Source organism: Lepisma saccharinum, chromosome 1 (genome assembly GCF_977018435.1).
Source record: "Lepisma saccharinum chromosome 1, izLepSacc3.1, whole genome shotgun sequence".
Lineage (NCBI taxonomy): Eukaryota > Metazoa > Arthropoda > Insecta > Zygentoma > Lepismatidae > Lepisma > Lepisma saccharinum.
This window is the reverse complement of record NC_139229.1, coordinates 188,986,940-189,003,094: the sequence shown is the minus strand read 5'-3', so window position 1 is coordinate 189,003,094 and position 16,155 is coordinate 188,986,940. Positions and strand designations below refer to the sequence as shown.

The window sequence follows — 16,155 nt, the reverse complement described above, 5'->3', positions numbered from 1 at the left end:
GTAATACATTTAGAAAGCAAATCATCCAATTGACGTACTCTACGTCTAATTGTCTTTGCAGATCTATCTACACTGAATTGTGTTTTACTAGAATCCACTAAACTAACTAACTAACTCTCTAGCCTTTTTAAACCCGAAGGTTCATGGCTGCAGCAACACAGGCCTTCCATCTGTCCCTATCTTGAGCAAGATCTATATACTCTTTTCCATCCCTACCGATTTCCTTTAGGTCCATCTCAACGTTGTCCCTCCATCTTCGTCTTGGTCTTCCTACAGGTCTCTTACCATCTGGTTTCCCAACAAGAATCCTGTAAACTCCTCTTTCCTCTCCCATTCGTGCCACATGGCCTGCCCACCTAAGTCTTCTTGATTTAATTATTCTAATAATATCTGGACATGAATACAAATTATGTAGTTCTAAATTGTGTAACCTTCTCCACTCACCTGTCACCACTAGAATCCACAGTAAAACTTATTTACCAGTTACTAGTACTTACATCGTACCTAATGTAATCGACTCACCACGATTAAATACCTGCAATGGTGAAGTACTTTATTTAGGAAGTTAAAAAAACTCCAGAAAAGATACAATGAAGGCATTTAGTGTTGAAAATTGGTCAATTTTCCATTTTAATACAAAGAAATGCGTGTATAACCATCACGCAAGCTGAAATAACAGAACAAATACAGTACATTCCTCTTTTTCTTCTTCTTTTTTTGGTTCTTTTGATGTTCATCGATAGGAAGTTTCTAGACTCAAGGATTGGTAATAATTGCTCACAAATAAAATTTGCATTGGACACGCCATGAAGAAAACGGTTGAACCTACCATTCTATTGATGCGAATGAATTCCTCTGGCGACGATGCCCAAGGAGGCAAGTCAACGTCATCTACAGGACCAGCATCTTCTTGTTGACCAAGCTTGTACCGGTTGGAATTCACAAGCATTTCTGGCAGGAAATAGAATTCTGGGATGAGCTCCTGAAAACAAAGAAAGGCAAAGCATTATTAGTTAGTACAATTGGGAAATAAAAGGCCATACTTTTATGATAGTATCCTTTCTATAGGAGATTGATTCCTTATTTGAGATTCATTAACCTTCGTGTCGGAGTGGTTTGCAGAGCGCGCGACGACGCCAGGGGCCCCGGGTTCAAATCCCGACCTGAGTATGAGTGTTCTTTACGAGTGTCCATTCATAATTTCATCATATCATCACCATTGGCAGAAAAGCGAAGTAAAATAAACGAAATCAATCACTATTTGAGATCCGATTTTCAATGCACTCTAAAATATTCGTCAAGAGATAAGTAGTTTATAATATATGTATTGAAAAGACTAACCTATAACCAAGGGAATGCACTCCATTGGGCTGAATACAACCATATTTTTTCTATGAAAATCAATATTTGTTGTGTTTAAAATGGCTTATGCTAGCACAAAAAGTTAATTATGATGCAAATGATAATGGGCAATGAAATATATACGAGAGCACATAAAAAGCAAACTTCTATGAAAAAGAGACTGGGGAATATCAACAGTAAGTATAAAATCAACAATTCTTTTTCTACATGTACAAGTATATTGTGTACAAATATTGAGGAAACATTTAATGCATTGGAGTGCCTTACTTTTATTATTAATATCCCTATTGCAATTAACTTTCCCTTAACTTACAATACCGATTTCATATTAAAAGAAAGCACACTTATGTACTACATACCTTGACATCAGAAGTATCCCTTTGGCAGTTTTTCCATGATAAGGCTACTGAAGAAAATAACCTGTTTGGGTGGTCGAACTTTCCTCCCTGAAGTGCCAAGAACATACTGGTAAACGGTTCCTGGAAAATAAGCAAGAGAATAAATATCATGTCCGACAAATGTATCTTCATAATATATTTGGGTATCTTTGAATATACACACACATAACAATTCTACATACATTTTGGCAACCGGAACACATAAAATGATTTAAAATTCGCAGTGAAATCTATATACACAGACTAACTGGGTATTCGAAACACTGCAACGTGAGACCAAACAGGCAAGAACCGAACCAGAAGTGTTTCATTTCACGGCGACAGTATATACAATTCAAAAGAAGTAATTTTCTGAATGGCATTGGGAAGAGCATTGTAAACTGTTGGAAAATGTATGTTTTTCGTAACTGACAATTACTTACGATATAACTGATATAGAATGTCGAACGAATATTGACATTTTCATCGTGTCTGTTTCGTTGATAAGCTGCGTGATTTACATTCAGTTGTAACTGTTGTGGTTCATGGATGAGTCAAATTGATTCAGCGCTCTTGCCATTTGATCGTATAGGTTTACCTTATTTTAGTATTACCAGGTTTTCCCCCTCCGATTTGATATATTATTTCTCCTGTACTTGGAGAAATGATAATTGCCTTCTTTCGTAAATAAAAAAAGTGCACGGTGTACATGGAAGCTATATTTACTATCTCTGACCAGCAGAAAAACAAATCATTTCTTTATGAAATTCTAGATATGCTACAGCCTGAGATATAAATACAAGAGGTTAAATATTAGCTGCATACAGGTAGATTATTGAAGACGAGTAATATAAAATGCACCTACCACTCGGATGAGCCAATTGAGGACAAAGGCTGAAGTGGAGTAATGCGTTCCATAATGAAATGGCGGAATGCTTTCGTGTTCCCAGCTGTTGTATCGTTCCTCGAAGTACGCTCGACGGCTTGGGTTCAATGCACCAATCGGCTGCAAGAACAAACAGGTTATATCAAAAATAGTGTGACAATATTGGAGGGACAAAATATAATTCCATATCAAATTTACCTCTCAATCACATTTTCACTGTTCACGATGATTATCATAAAAGTTTACCAAACTTAATATTTTAGTCTTATTACTTTTTGATTTTAACATTTACATCTATATAAATTAGAGACGGTCTTACCTTTGATAGGTCCCGATAGTTGCTAGGAAGACTAAGATCCAATTCCTTAGCTTCATAATTTGTGAGAATCCAAGGAAAAACTGGATACTGGTTCAGGTCATTGTAAGTGCGCCCTGCAGAAGAGGAGACAAAATATTTATAGCAACACTTTTCTTTTTGTAAAATGTCTAAGAGGGCACACTTTGTGTAATAACTTGTTATTTGATTTCCGAAAAAAAGTTCATAGAGGATAACTATGATACAAAATAAATATATATAACATTAATTTTAGCTTAACATTACTCAATTTGAACATTATTTAAGCACTTTGCATACTTTTTCTTCCTTTATGAGTTTTTACCATAAAATAGTAAATGCTGTCGATGTTCTGTCAATGTCTAAATTAACGCGATCAAAGATTTAGTAACAGCAAGTCTTCGAATGTTACAGTTGAATGAACAGAAGAAATTAAGCTTTTGATTTCTCAATTCGTATCGCCCGATTGACTGTGGTAACCTTGCATGCCAGCTTCTAAACTGTACAATTGGATGATGTGAATGGTCTATATTTATGTAACTATAGAAAAGGTTAAAAAAAAGGAAGGGAAGTTTGCGATAGATTTGATGACACGATGAACATGAGGTTGATTGGTTTTATTTAACTTCGCTTTCCTGCAACTTTTGGCTAATTGCGACGATGTGGGTATGAAGGGACATTACAGACTTACACGGATAGGACACAACCCAAGCTCCACAGAGGATTATACTGGCTGAGTCTAGACGCCGTAGCCTCGTTAGTCTGCAAAATGCGGTCCACGGTGTACTACGTGGAAGAGAAGTTGACATTTGGGTGCCTTTAGGAAGGGTCACCCCATATTTATGGAAGTATTTAATGCACAAACGAAGATGTTTTGTACTTTCTCAATTTCTACTGTTTAACTCATATTTTCGGTACAATCTAAATCTGAGTTATTAACTTCCAACTTTTGAAAAAAATAAATGAGCTATATTGCCGAGATACAGAGACTTGTGAGCGATAAAATAAAACTAAATGGGTAACAAATGTTGACGGCGTTACCTAACAAGAAATCTGAGTTACGGATGAAACTGTTCCCTGGCCTATTATCCAGGCTAGGCTGATGACGTCCGGTTGGTTGAATAGGATGTGAAGTGAGAAGTTGTGAATGAAATACACTGTACCAACTAGTCCAAAAATGTTCTCCTATTGTTTATTGTATGTATCTTTGACTGCATTAGACTAGTCAACTGTTTTAGTTCTCTTGGTTAACGATAAAATCGACAGGAAGACTATTACAGAAACATTCATGCGTCCGCCACGATTCGAACTTCACGTTAGCTGCTACACAGGGGCAAACCAGCATTAACGTGAATAAATAAATACATAAATAAATAAATCCCAGTCTTTGAAGCAGGGAGTAATAGTCCTACAGCTTTCATTAGAGTTAACAACCACGCAAAAGAGTTCAGCGGCACGTCGGCTGACACAACCATAAAGTGCGGTTTAGAGTCAATAAACAGCACTTTGGTTATCATCCGGAAAGGAGAATCTCAATTATCACTGCACATGCAGATTCTTGGCCCGGGAGAGCGGAATCGTGTAATGAAGGAGATGCGATGACAGTCAAGAAGTCGCGTCCGCTAGGCCACAAAGCAAACCCGGAATCTATTTAAGCAAAGCACACATTTCTGTTGACTTCCTCTAGAAGCCAAGACGTTTAGTGCCCCTTTGGTAATTGGGGCTTAATAAATTGACAACGTATGGTCCCTAATAAGCCTGGGAAGTATGGGATGAAGGTAGATCAACACGCGTCTGGAAGAGAAGAGTGAAACATAACGCTTTACTTGTACGGCACGTCGCATGCTTATTTTTCAGCAGAACGATGCGCGTACACACAAAAAGCATACAGGAATGGAAGGAGGGAGGGGAAACGTAGCTTGCAGATGCGCGGCCGAAGTTATTTTTACGCGACGGAGACAACCGAGACTTTGAAAGTGAGAGGGGAAAAAATATGTTAGGATCGCGCGATCAATCTTCAGGCTTCCGTGTGTGGGAAATAAACAGTCCTGCGAGGTTGATGGTTCGTTTAATTGGTAGAACATTGAGTGGATGCTCTGCCGATTCGTTGTGACCGTGATGGAAGATGTCCTAAAGACTCGGTGACGTTTTTATTTTCAACTCCTCGCGGTACATGTTGGATCGGAGCCCATGGTTATACGGGACCCTCCCGTCTCCTTCATCTTTTTCGCGAACTGCAACCAAACGTACCTTGCCATCGCTTCTTCTATTTTAACTCAAGGGGTGTCACGGCCAAAACTAACTCCAGTTCTTAAAAAAATGTACCCTAAAAATGCTACTAAGTGTTTTTTGCTTTTTCCTTTGGTGTTAAGTCACATAAATCTTTTATGCTTTAGCATCGCGTTCGAAGTAAGTACACACATGAAAATTTTCCACTTGTAGCCTAGGATTTAAAAAAAAAAATACACGTACCGGTACCTACTATCGGATTAAAAATTATAGATACTCGAGTTTAGACTGCAATTAAAAATTAACCAGTAAACCTACAAAAAAAACTAGTTACATCAAAATTTAGCTTATTCAATTCTGCGTTAATCTATGCTAACCAATTTTTTTTTTAGTATGCCTTATATTATTTTACGTTGTGAGAACTAAAAAGGGCCCGTTTTTTGGAGATTTACAAACGATCGTCGTTCTTTTTGAAATTCTATAAATCAAAAACGGGTTGTCCGATCGTGATGAAATTTTAGTATGGTGAAGGCAGAAAGATTTTAAACATAAATCTTAATTTTCAGATTTTAAAAATTTGTCAAAACACCGTTATCATCAATTTTGTGAAATAACGTTTTCTTAGTATTGGGTAGTCCTACAAATACAAAATTGGTCTTGTTTGGAAGCTCTTTGCATTTGTTTTTAAAATCCATTATTACTGTTAATTCACATTGAGAAACCGATTTTATACAGATTTTTATTCAGCGGAGTATAGATGAGCGCGGAACGTGGCACACAGCGATATCCGCTAAACCATGGAAACTGCAGGTCTTGCACTGTGAGCCGGTGCTTGATATGATTTCATTATTAAATCCATTTTCTGGACGAATTTATGTGCATAAGAAAACGGTTGGAACTCGATTTCTTTCAGACGTTATGTTTAATTTTGTCCACTAATTTGTCCTACAGGAATTAAAAATAAAAATACCTTACCCAGAAGGTAAGGACACGCTTTTCACATTACGACGCAATTTATCGCAGGAAGCAGCAGCGAGAGAAACAAAAATGACAGTCTGCAATGGACGAGCTCAGGAAATATTTGTTGTCAGCGCGGCGCCATTCCGAAATATGCATTCGGGGTATTATTTTTGGGTCCCCGGGACTAACCCCGTCTCCTCCCGAGGATTAATGGAAGAACTGAGTGACAGAGACATCAAAATGGAGATTCCGAGATCAGATTTTGGCATGCTTTACACGGGTCCGCCTGACACGCTGTTCGGCTAATCTAAATTAAAACCAAGACGGGGGTCCAATTAGGAAAATACCGAAAGCAACTCCATCAATCTGATCCAGACTCCACGATTTTCCACGGCGGCGGTAATTTTTATCTGTTACAAAGCAAACATCTCGTTCCGACCGAATGTGTCCTCGAACCGGCGACAATACAAGCGTAGAGAGTCATCGAGCGTGTACGCTTCGGCGAAAGGAGAAGGGAAGAGACAAAAAAGCAGCTTCTGGTAATGTATTGGCCTAAAAAGGAACGGGGAGACGTTGAACATGGTAATTCGGGATTCGTTAGGTGAAGCAGCGCCAAGGACACAACTCACCGCAACAAGATGGCTTACGACTTTATGACCATCCGGTTATCTTTGCACATAAACAACTCCGCGAGACGTGTACGAGGTAAGTTCCCTAACTGAAGGCACAGTTGCGTCTTTCTGCAACGCTGGCGGAGAATGGACGGGGACCGTGCCACGGACACGCAGGCGACAGAAATCTCAACGACAGTCGTAAAAAGGGGAGGGGAAGTGAAGTTCAAAGTGGCAGCAGAAAAGTAGAAATAATCGGTCAATAACATACCAAAACGAGGAGTTAACAAGGATTTTGATATTTACAATCTTCTTATTAGTTACATACACGCAGATGTTTCATATTAAAATTTCAATTAAGTGTTTTGCAGATAATTCATGTCTTTCTCCACTGAACTGTCTCCCTGCATTTCGTATTTGGCTCGTCTTTTTTTCCTACTTTTGGTTAATCGCGACGATGCGAATGAGTGATGATATGATGAAAGAGATGAAGGTACAACACATGCAACACCGGCACTTCAATCCGGGAACTTCGGTGGCGAGGTCGAACCTTGGTTTGCATATTTATATCATCATTATCTTGATATTTCTATGTACGAGTTCAACTACAAGCGAATTCTTATTGTAGACAGTGATCAACAATAGACGAATTCGTGAAAACGGACAAGCCCCTACCCAGGCGCACCAAAAAGCTGAACTGCTATGACTCTTAAAAAATGCTACTCCATTTTCAACAATTATGAATCTTATCTGCCAATAAAAATAACTTAGCAATTATGAAGCGCTGAATTTTATTTCATTCTATTGAACCTCTAGATAGAATATGCTGGTTTGGCAGAGTCAAATATGACTCAGCATTTTTTTCTGATTTCCTCTTTATTTTATTACATTTCGACATGTATGACCACACGTCACCCCTTAACTGGTTGGATGAACTTCCATCTGAATAGGTGGGAGTGAGGCCGGCAGTCGGTACGCAGGCCCTGGCCCTCACGGGCTGTTGTGCCATGGGTTATTATTATTTATTTTAATGATTACCAAAGGCTTCTAGAGTGTATACGAGTCCAGTGAATATCCTTCAGCATATTTTTTGTTTCGACATCCTAACAGGGTGCGATTTGAAGGGGGCATGATGGGATTCTACCCCCCACCCCCTCTGTCTTGAATCCCCACTGGATATATAAACTATATTACTAACAGTGCCATACATAACATAGATTTCCAGTTCTGTTCAGATAATTTTAGAGAACACCATAGTAACATACAAAAATATCTTTAAGCAATTTAGTCGGATGTGTACCATTCCCAATCTCTATTAGACGCTATGTATTCAGTATTTTCTCAAAACTTAAAAATCAGAGACTTCTCGAGCGTATTTCAAAACAACGAATACTAAAACCAGGCTATGTCTTTGACGTAAACTCCCAACCTGATAAAATCCCAAATTCACCCTGGATTCTAATACCGTTCAAGAGATTCACATTTCTTCGTAATTTTCTTATATTTTGCCGCGTAAGAATTAATGGTTCGACAGATTCAAATGGGGTTCAGCAGAATCATTAATGTCCAACTAATATTCTCCATAGTTTGCAATACTCGTTACTGTATTCCGCTTTTCACACAACTTCTTCAATTCATCCCTTCGTTTCAACATTTGCAAACGTGGTCAGCAGTTCAGCTTTCTACACGAGATGATTGAGCTTAATGTATTGCCGCCTGTTTACTTATTTACTGCCTTGCAATGCGTACGAATTCGTCTCATGTTCTACGGGAGATCATCATGCTCTGAGTGCACCTTTCTCACATACCTCCTGAGCAAAAGACAGGTGTAAAAGCAGCCTTAGGTGGCCATTCATGTCAACAATAAGCTACTTTGGTGAGGAGGGAAGCAACATCTCACAATATAACCCAGTTTACACTAAGTATATCTACATTAACTGCTAGTTAACACAATTCAGTAAATTAGCCTCTCTCGGCACATAGTGTACTAATAATAAAATTTTTCTCTTTAGGTTTAGAAGTAAATGAGGTAAGGGCTTATCCAGAATTTTCCATCTGCGGTCGTAAGGGCAAATTTTGTCCGCAATTTGAGCTTTGTGAAAACTTTTAGGGGGTGTTAATGGAGTGTGTGGATAAATAAGTGCCGTGAGATCAAAGTTTTCCTTATGGTTTTGGCTTTTAATCAACACACTGCCTCTTGAAGCATTCTATAGAACAATGTTGTACTCTCCTGAAAAAGTATAATGTAAGGAGATGAAATTTCCTCAGTCTTATTCACAGAGGATTGCTTTATTTAACTTCGCCTTTGTGCCACTTTTGGCTACTTTGCGAAGATGGGGATGAGTGACGCTATGATGAAATTGATGGACACCCACAAACATCCATGCCCAGACCGGGATTCGAACCCGGGACCCCTGGCGCGATGTGCTAACCACTCCGCAACGGGGGTCCGCTTATTCCCAATGGAGCATGAACAAAATTTTGGAAGTCGCATCTTTGAAAATGTATGATGAAAGTGAGAGAACCACATACTATGTTATTTAATATTCCGGCTACAGTGCTTTGGTATGCATCTCATTCAAAATCAGGAAACAGAAAAGTAGTTTTCTATGAAAATGCGTATACATTTTGCATTTTCTTCGCACGGTATCTTTGTGCCTAAGGACCGACGAGGCACAGATTGGTTTAAGAAACGATCATGACGACAGGAAGCTATTGATACTTGAAAGCCGCGTATCATCAAACCCCTCCGCAAAAGCCACAAAGGCTTAGGAAGAGTGATGCAGCTGTCAACGCGATATCTTCCTGTCGCGGGGGGAAAAATAAGCAGAGGAGTGCCACAACCTAATTCACGTCAGCTCCTACGGATATTTTTTCTCTTCCCTCCCCCCGCCACCCCCGCTCCGTGTGAAACCAACCCCTAATCTTTTGATTTCTAGCCGCGAAGACAGCTTTGTGGACCTGCCTAATTTTCGGCTCTCCCCGATATCTCTTAACAGAATTAGGTTTTAAATTGCCCTCGGAGAAGTAAATAAACCATTCGGAGCTGCGAGGAGATGAGCCAAGGAGCGGTGGTGTTGATCTTTGAAGAGACTGGGGAAGAGTTACGCAGCCTCTCCGCGTCTATTTTCACTTCTTCCTTGTTTCTCTCTTTTTTCCCCTTTCGTTTTTTTTGTGGCTGATGTTGCTGTTTCTTTCTCTCCTTGGGTCTCGGCGACATGCAACTCGAGAGTGCCAAGTTGTCACGGCACACTGCCTGGAAATGAGCAAAGGAAGGAGATCCGCTCAACAGGCTGTGCATTTTCCTCCAAATGCCAGGACAGTTTTTTTTCTTCTTCTTTTTAAATCCCTGTACCGCCGCAATCAGAAAATCAGTGCTCCGTGCCACAAAACCACGGTCTGGTTAAGTTTGATTAGTTTATTCAAACTACAGGTGGTCGTGAATTTCTGAACGAAGCTGTGAAAAATCCAGGGTTAAGATTTTGGTCAAGAATTCAGCGTTAGAGATTAGGGTAAGGGATCCAACTGAAGGGTTCGGACAAAGAAAACGTAATAAATAGACACCGGATTTTAAACGGAAGTCATTTTTTATTTTTCAACAAGGATCATGGAATAAATAACAGCAAAAAAAAAAGTAAAGTGCTCCCCTGTGCTTAGCACCACGCCATGAAGGCGTATAGGGGTGTGGGGGTAACGCCCCACACTTTCTTGATCCGGTCATGAGTGGGGATGATGTGATCAGCATCACGCCACTGACCGCCTTTACACCCCAGGGTTTCCCCCAGGTAGCCATGTTATTCGACGCTGGGTGGGCGCAGTGTTGATAATTATATTCCACCAAGAAGATTACATCGTTTTGACTTCCCCTTTTTTTCCCTTTTTAAAAACATTTTCCTTTGTCCCTTTATTGACTAGTTTTTCAGCCTACATCCCCCCCCTTTTAAAAAAACATCTTCCTTGGTCCCTTTATTTACAAGATATCAAATATTTTGAACGACTTCATTTTCCATGACCAAAACATTCCACAATTGTCTATTTGGTGCAGTTTAGAGGAAAGAAAGAACAAGCGCCTTCTACCTTACCTTCCCTCCGTGAGTGTTGGAAGTACGTTGCAGCGATTGTTGAAACAATGCGATCTGGGCTTACGCAGCAACAAACGCATTGTAAGTGGCACGCCTGTTGGGTTGAAAGTGTGCTTATATGCTAGATTTAGACTTTTATTGTGAAGTTTTGTAACTTTACTGTGTGAGAGTGACGACAATATCGAGTATCAGTGAAATGGCGAATCCAGGTACAAGTGGCAGCGAGCTATGGAATGCGGTAGCTCTTTCAAGGAAGATTTCATCGGAACAAATGGTAAGATTATTCGCTGTACTTTAACTTAAAAAAAAAAAAAAAAAGAAATGAAAAGGGACTATAGTTTATTTTTGCACTCCACTAAAAATATTATTTTAAATGAAAGCACAATACATACAATTCATATATAAAAAGGGATACATTAGTACAAAATTTAATGTCCTTTTTTCTCCTTTTTTTGGCAATAATTTTCCTTTTTTTCTCCTTTTTAGAGGAAAATGTTTCCCCTTAAAATCCGGTCTCTAGTAATAAAGTACATGAGAGAACAATCAGGATTTGGGACTAGGAAGGAATCTTACGTTAAGGATTCGAGCAAAGGATTAAGGATTAGAATACAGATTATGGATAGTGTTTAAACAATTCGATATTCTGGAATTGAACCCTTGATTAAAGATTCGAGGAATGAATCTAGGATTATGGACGCTGGGATAAAGGACCCGAGTTGATGAAGGATTGATATAGGAATCCTAAGTTATGGACTTGACATGGGCATCCTCAATTACGAATGGTAAATGAGTAAGGAAGCCTAAGTCAAAGATTTGAGGAAGAGGAACGATTATACTCTGTCTCAGTTATCTCTGGAACAAGCGAACAAAAAAGTCTCTTCCCAAGTAGTGACGCGAGACAGCTCCACCAATGAACAGCTGAGAGGGAATGGGATTGCGTGGAGCGGGGGAAAGCGACTGCAGTTTCCAGCCTTCGCAGCAGCGTGTACTGCTTGCTTCGCTCTGTCCATTCGATTTCGCCCCTTCTCTGCCGTCATACGCGGCCTTGCTTCAGAGACAGAGTATAGGTGTCAAGTGACGGATACTTGATTTTTGTTATTTAGCGTCGCTATTCTGTCATTTTTGACTAATCGTGAGCAGATATGATGAAATTGATGACGAGACACTCACAAAAGCACCCATGCCCAGGCCGGGATTCGAACACGGGACTCAAACGACGTAATTAATGCATTGAGAAATTGACGAGAGCTACACTACAAGAGGCCAAAGGTGAATTAATTTAATTAAGAGATAAAAAGCGAGATTTTTCAAGTATACCGGTATATGGCGATTTTGCTTATCTGTGACTTATGTTGTCCAAGGAATTTTAGACCAAAAGAACAAGTGAATATTTTTTAGGAAGGTAAATAAGTATGTCCTAATGATACTTCAATAATGTGTTTTGTCTTGTTTATAGAAATTTCATTCTGTAAACATTTCTTCAATTTTAGAAGGGTGCTTTGCATTTTGAAAGTGGGTTGGGGAGAGGGAAAACCTCTTGGGTGCAGAAAAATTTCATTTTTTAGGCCAAGTAAGTAAATTGACATATTTTGCATGTGAAAGCGTAACTCAGCCTTTGCTCCCATCGTTTTCGTATGACAGTGTGTGTTACACCTAGGACGCAAAAATAAGTTGCAGCACTGCGGCAGAGCGTGGCTGGCGTCTGGCAACAGTGGCAGGGGCGAATGGAGCCACGGAGGAGCAGAGGGAGTTGGGTGACAAAGTCGACACCTAACTCGGACCGACAGTTCATTCCCGGACACGATCTGCTCCGCTGCCTGCATTTATCAATGTTCCCACGACCCCTCCGCGGGCGAAACAACAGAGGATGAATAATTCTGATGCTCCTCTCTCTCGCCCAGAAGCTCTACTCAGATGCTCCACAAGTCATTCAAAGGAAATAACACGCTGAAATTTCTTTATTCACCGTCCAAAAATAACTACAGTTATTACAAGAAAAGGGGGATCTTGCATAAGTTTTTTCTATCTTCATGAGAAATCATATAAATGCACAATTTAGATGTTAGTCCGTATAATATTCCATATATTTAAGTATTTTTAACAGAATTGTTAAAATGAAGGTTGGGTTCATCTTTATAGGTTCATCTTGCGCTTGATCATATCTTTCTGAGGACAGTACGTCGTGAGGGAAAACTGTCCTTTTTGTAGGCGCTTTGACCCCTTATATCACAGAAATTTGGATTTTCAACTTGGTGTCCCGGATTGAACACAAAAGGATTTATAAAAACAGGGCGATTTTTCTATCCAGCAAAAAAATCTCCATTGGATATTTGCACCAAAATCCTTATCAAAGTCGATCGAACTCACCTGCAATTGTGTTGAGGAACATGAGGTACTCAAAATTTGAAATTTCCCGCCTCTGCCATTTCTGCGTCATGTTGGATGCCCTCATCAGCTGTCTAGGTGACATCATGGACGCCCGCCTGAAAGACAAGAAAATAAAAACTGTCAACATTGCTTCAGGACAGATTGTTTCGTTCATTCAGTTCGATTTTGAAAAAAAAAGAAGATATTGAGAAAAAAGCATGTTTATATATAAATTCATAGATCAACATTAAAACTACATTATTTATTACCCCCCACTGCGGCAATCATTAAAGTAAAGATTCCTTTGGTGTATTTCCACACTTTGTAGAGTCTACTAAGAAATTCAAACGTGTATTGTATCTCTTGCAAATATGTCATTTAAAAAACGAACTAATGTATGTATTATCGAAACAAATGTACGATATATTTTTCTTTTTAATTTTGAAAAGACACAACGATGAGGATGAATGATGATGTAGATCAAAGAACAACCATCACTTGTCTTACAGAGATTCGAACTGCCTGGTTTAGCAGAAGTTGATAGGGAAATGTATACATGCACCAGGGGCAATGAGGAAGGGGAGAAAGGAACGTTAAGTGAAGCTACTGCATCCGAAATTCCATTGGGGCAAAACATCAGAGATGTGCTGGCAAAATTTTAAAATGATGAAAGTTTGGAGAGTATTCAACGTCCAGAAGCAAAGAAAGTGTGTGTATCAACATTATGACCAGAAATATGCACCCTCTTTAATGTTATGAGCATGGCAAAAGTGCTGTCAACAGTCAAACATGGGAAATATTCTGGATGTCAGCTGGAAAGTGAGGAAGAAACATGGAATATGTTGTAATACGTCTTTGAATGTTAGTGACCATGATTCTTTATTAGCATGTAATGTTAATTGGACATTATCCATTGTCTAGTGCTTATACCTTTTACCAATTGTAACACTACGTTTCGTAAGAACACATCTTATCTCGAAACGTAGTGTTAGAATAGGTAACAAGTATAAGCGCTAGACAATGGATAAAATATTCAATTAACTTTGCATGGAAACATGTGGTAGAAAGCGTAGGAAGCAAACATCATAAGTTTGAGTTTCTGTTTTTTAAATCAACTTTATGCATAGGAAGGCTAATCGGGACTGGATCTGTAGTTTAAAGTGGGATCCGAACCACTTGTGCTTCCATGCACCCTTGCAAGATAAGTCAAGTGAGAGAGATGTCTTTTCGTCGTAATTGTCGAATTTCACGCTGACTGACATGATGACCAATCAGGTTAAATAAAGTTGAAGTAATCTACTATTTACCAGTATTATTTAGTTCGAACCCGGGACCCCTTGATTACAAGGCGACGACATTAGTCATTACCACTACGCCATCGGGGAGGCCAAAGCAAACACCATGTTCGTCACGAATACAACTGGCGCAGGTCTACAGTGACGTACTGGGAAGAATGGAGAAAAATTACGAGCAGACAAATTCGATGAGAAAAATTGCTAATGCCTGCACGAACATATTCCTTTCATTCGATATGCCTTCATTTCGCTTTCTGCACCCGTGCTTCTGGCTTCCCTCCGCGTCCGTTTGTGGCAAATTCACCGTGAAGATTATACTGCAAAATTGAGTCATACAATTTTGCCAAAAAAAAAAAGCGGCTTTAGTGCCACGTCCGACATCCGAATAAAGACGAGCAATTACAAGCGGCCTCCTTCTTGTACGTTCTCATCATACGCCCCGAACATACCAGACTGACCACTGGATACATATATTACAACAGATATTAATGTAGCCTATAGAAATGTGCGATTGTAATGCCATACGGTGTCGGAGAACCGTTTGGATATAAGTTTCCCGCGACAAAACGAGGCTCGTAGTTAGTATGCAAGGAGAATACATGGTCATAAATTGATGTGATATACTCGACCGCTTCGTAAGGAAATAACAAGCTTGACGGAGTAAACTACGATGAAGTGGATATTTTATATGGATACTTTTTTTTTAAGCAGGTGACTGTGCCAGAACCCAGAAATCCGTTGTGGGCTTTTCACAAACGGAGTTCGTTTACCCAGAAACCAGTCGCCTATTCCTCGCACTTCCTTGTTTTTCGCGTTGAGGAAATGATGGATGGCGCAGGAACTGGTTGTAAAAAGGCCCGGCAGTGTCAGGACGTCTGGTTCTTACGTGTATATATATATATGAGTAACCAAGTTATGAAAGTGCGAGTTTCACATTTGCTTTGTCGCTTCTTCTTTTAATTTATATATTTGTTTGTAGGACCGTTACCGACTTGGTGCTTCTCTATCTGGTTTCAGGAACACCGCTGCTAAATTCAGCTTGATTTCAGACTTCTAATCTGTGTGTATCTAGCATGAGGTCATTCCATATGCCCTTTCCACATAAGTCCAGGGAGAGACGTATTTTCGCCGTAATTGTTGACTTTCACGAACTGGCATGCTGACCAATCAGGTTAAATAAAGTTCAACTAATCTACTATTTACCAATTCACTAATTTTGTCTTTCTAGCTTTGGAATATGGCAGCTCATTCTTTCAAAATTGACAGTGCTCTCAAATTTCTTCTTCTTAGTAGTCATGGAGGCACGGCAAAATACTGTTCGTTACAGAGTACCAGCATTAACATACACATACGAAAAACTTCTTGAAACGTTACACATTCATTCTCTACAATCGCGCAGATTGAAATCATAAATGGAAGACCGGAATGCAACATCTACTACATGAACTTTCACTTAGAGTACCTGGACGAAAAAACTGACACAGTGAAACGTTCTACACAACAATCCCAAGCATTTGCAACTACTGACCAATATTCCAGATCTCAATCCAAACGAATGTTTTCAACTTCTACTTGCCCTTTTTTATATAGAACGTGCAGAGAATTGTGAATAATTAATGTATTTATAATTTGGAGCTTTGTCTCATCTTGCT

At 39.4% G+C, this 16,155-nt stretch overlaps 1 protein-coding gene across 13 annotated transcripts in view; it reads right to left on the bottom strand.

Moving 5' to 3' along the window:
• The window catches only part of rg (A kinase anchor protein rugose), a 1,179,223-nt gene that overhangs the window by 41,661 nt on the left and 1,121,407 nt on the right, over positions 1-16,155 (bottom strand). For all 13 annotated transcript variants that reach the window (XM_083144766.1, XM_083144776.1, XM_083109897.1 and 10 more), the window contains 5 exons: positions 13,209-13,324; positions 2,945-3,057; positions 2,605-2,745; positions 1,722-1,841; positions 830-982 (listed from right to left, as the gene is read on the bottom strand). In XM_083144766.1, coding sequence (XP_083000892.1) covers positions 830-982; positions 1,722-1,841; positions 2,605-2,745; positions 2,945-3,057; positions 13,209-13,324 — 643 coding nt within the window. The remainder of the gene's footprint in view (positions 1-829; positions 983-1,721; positions 1,842-2,604; positions 2,746-2,944; positions 3,058-13,208; positions 13,325-16,155) is intronic.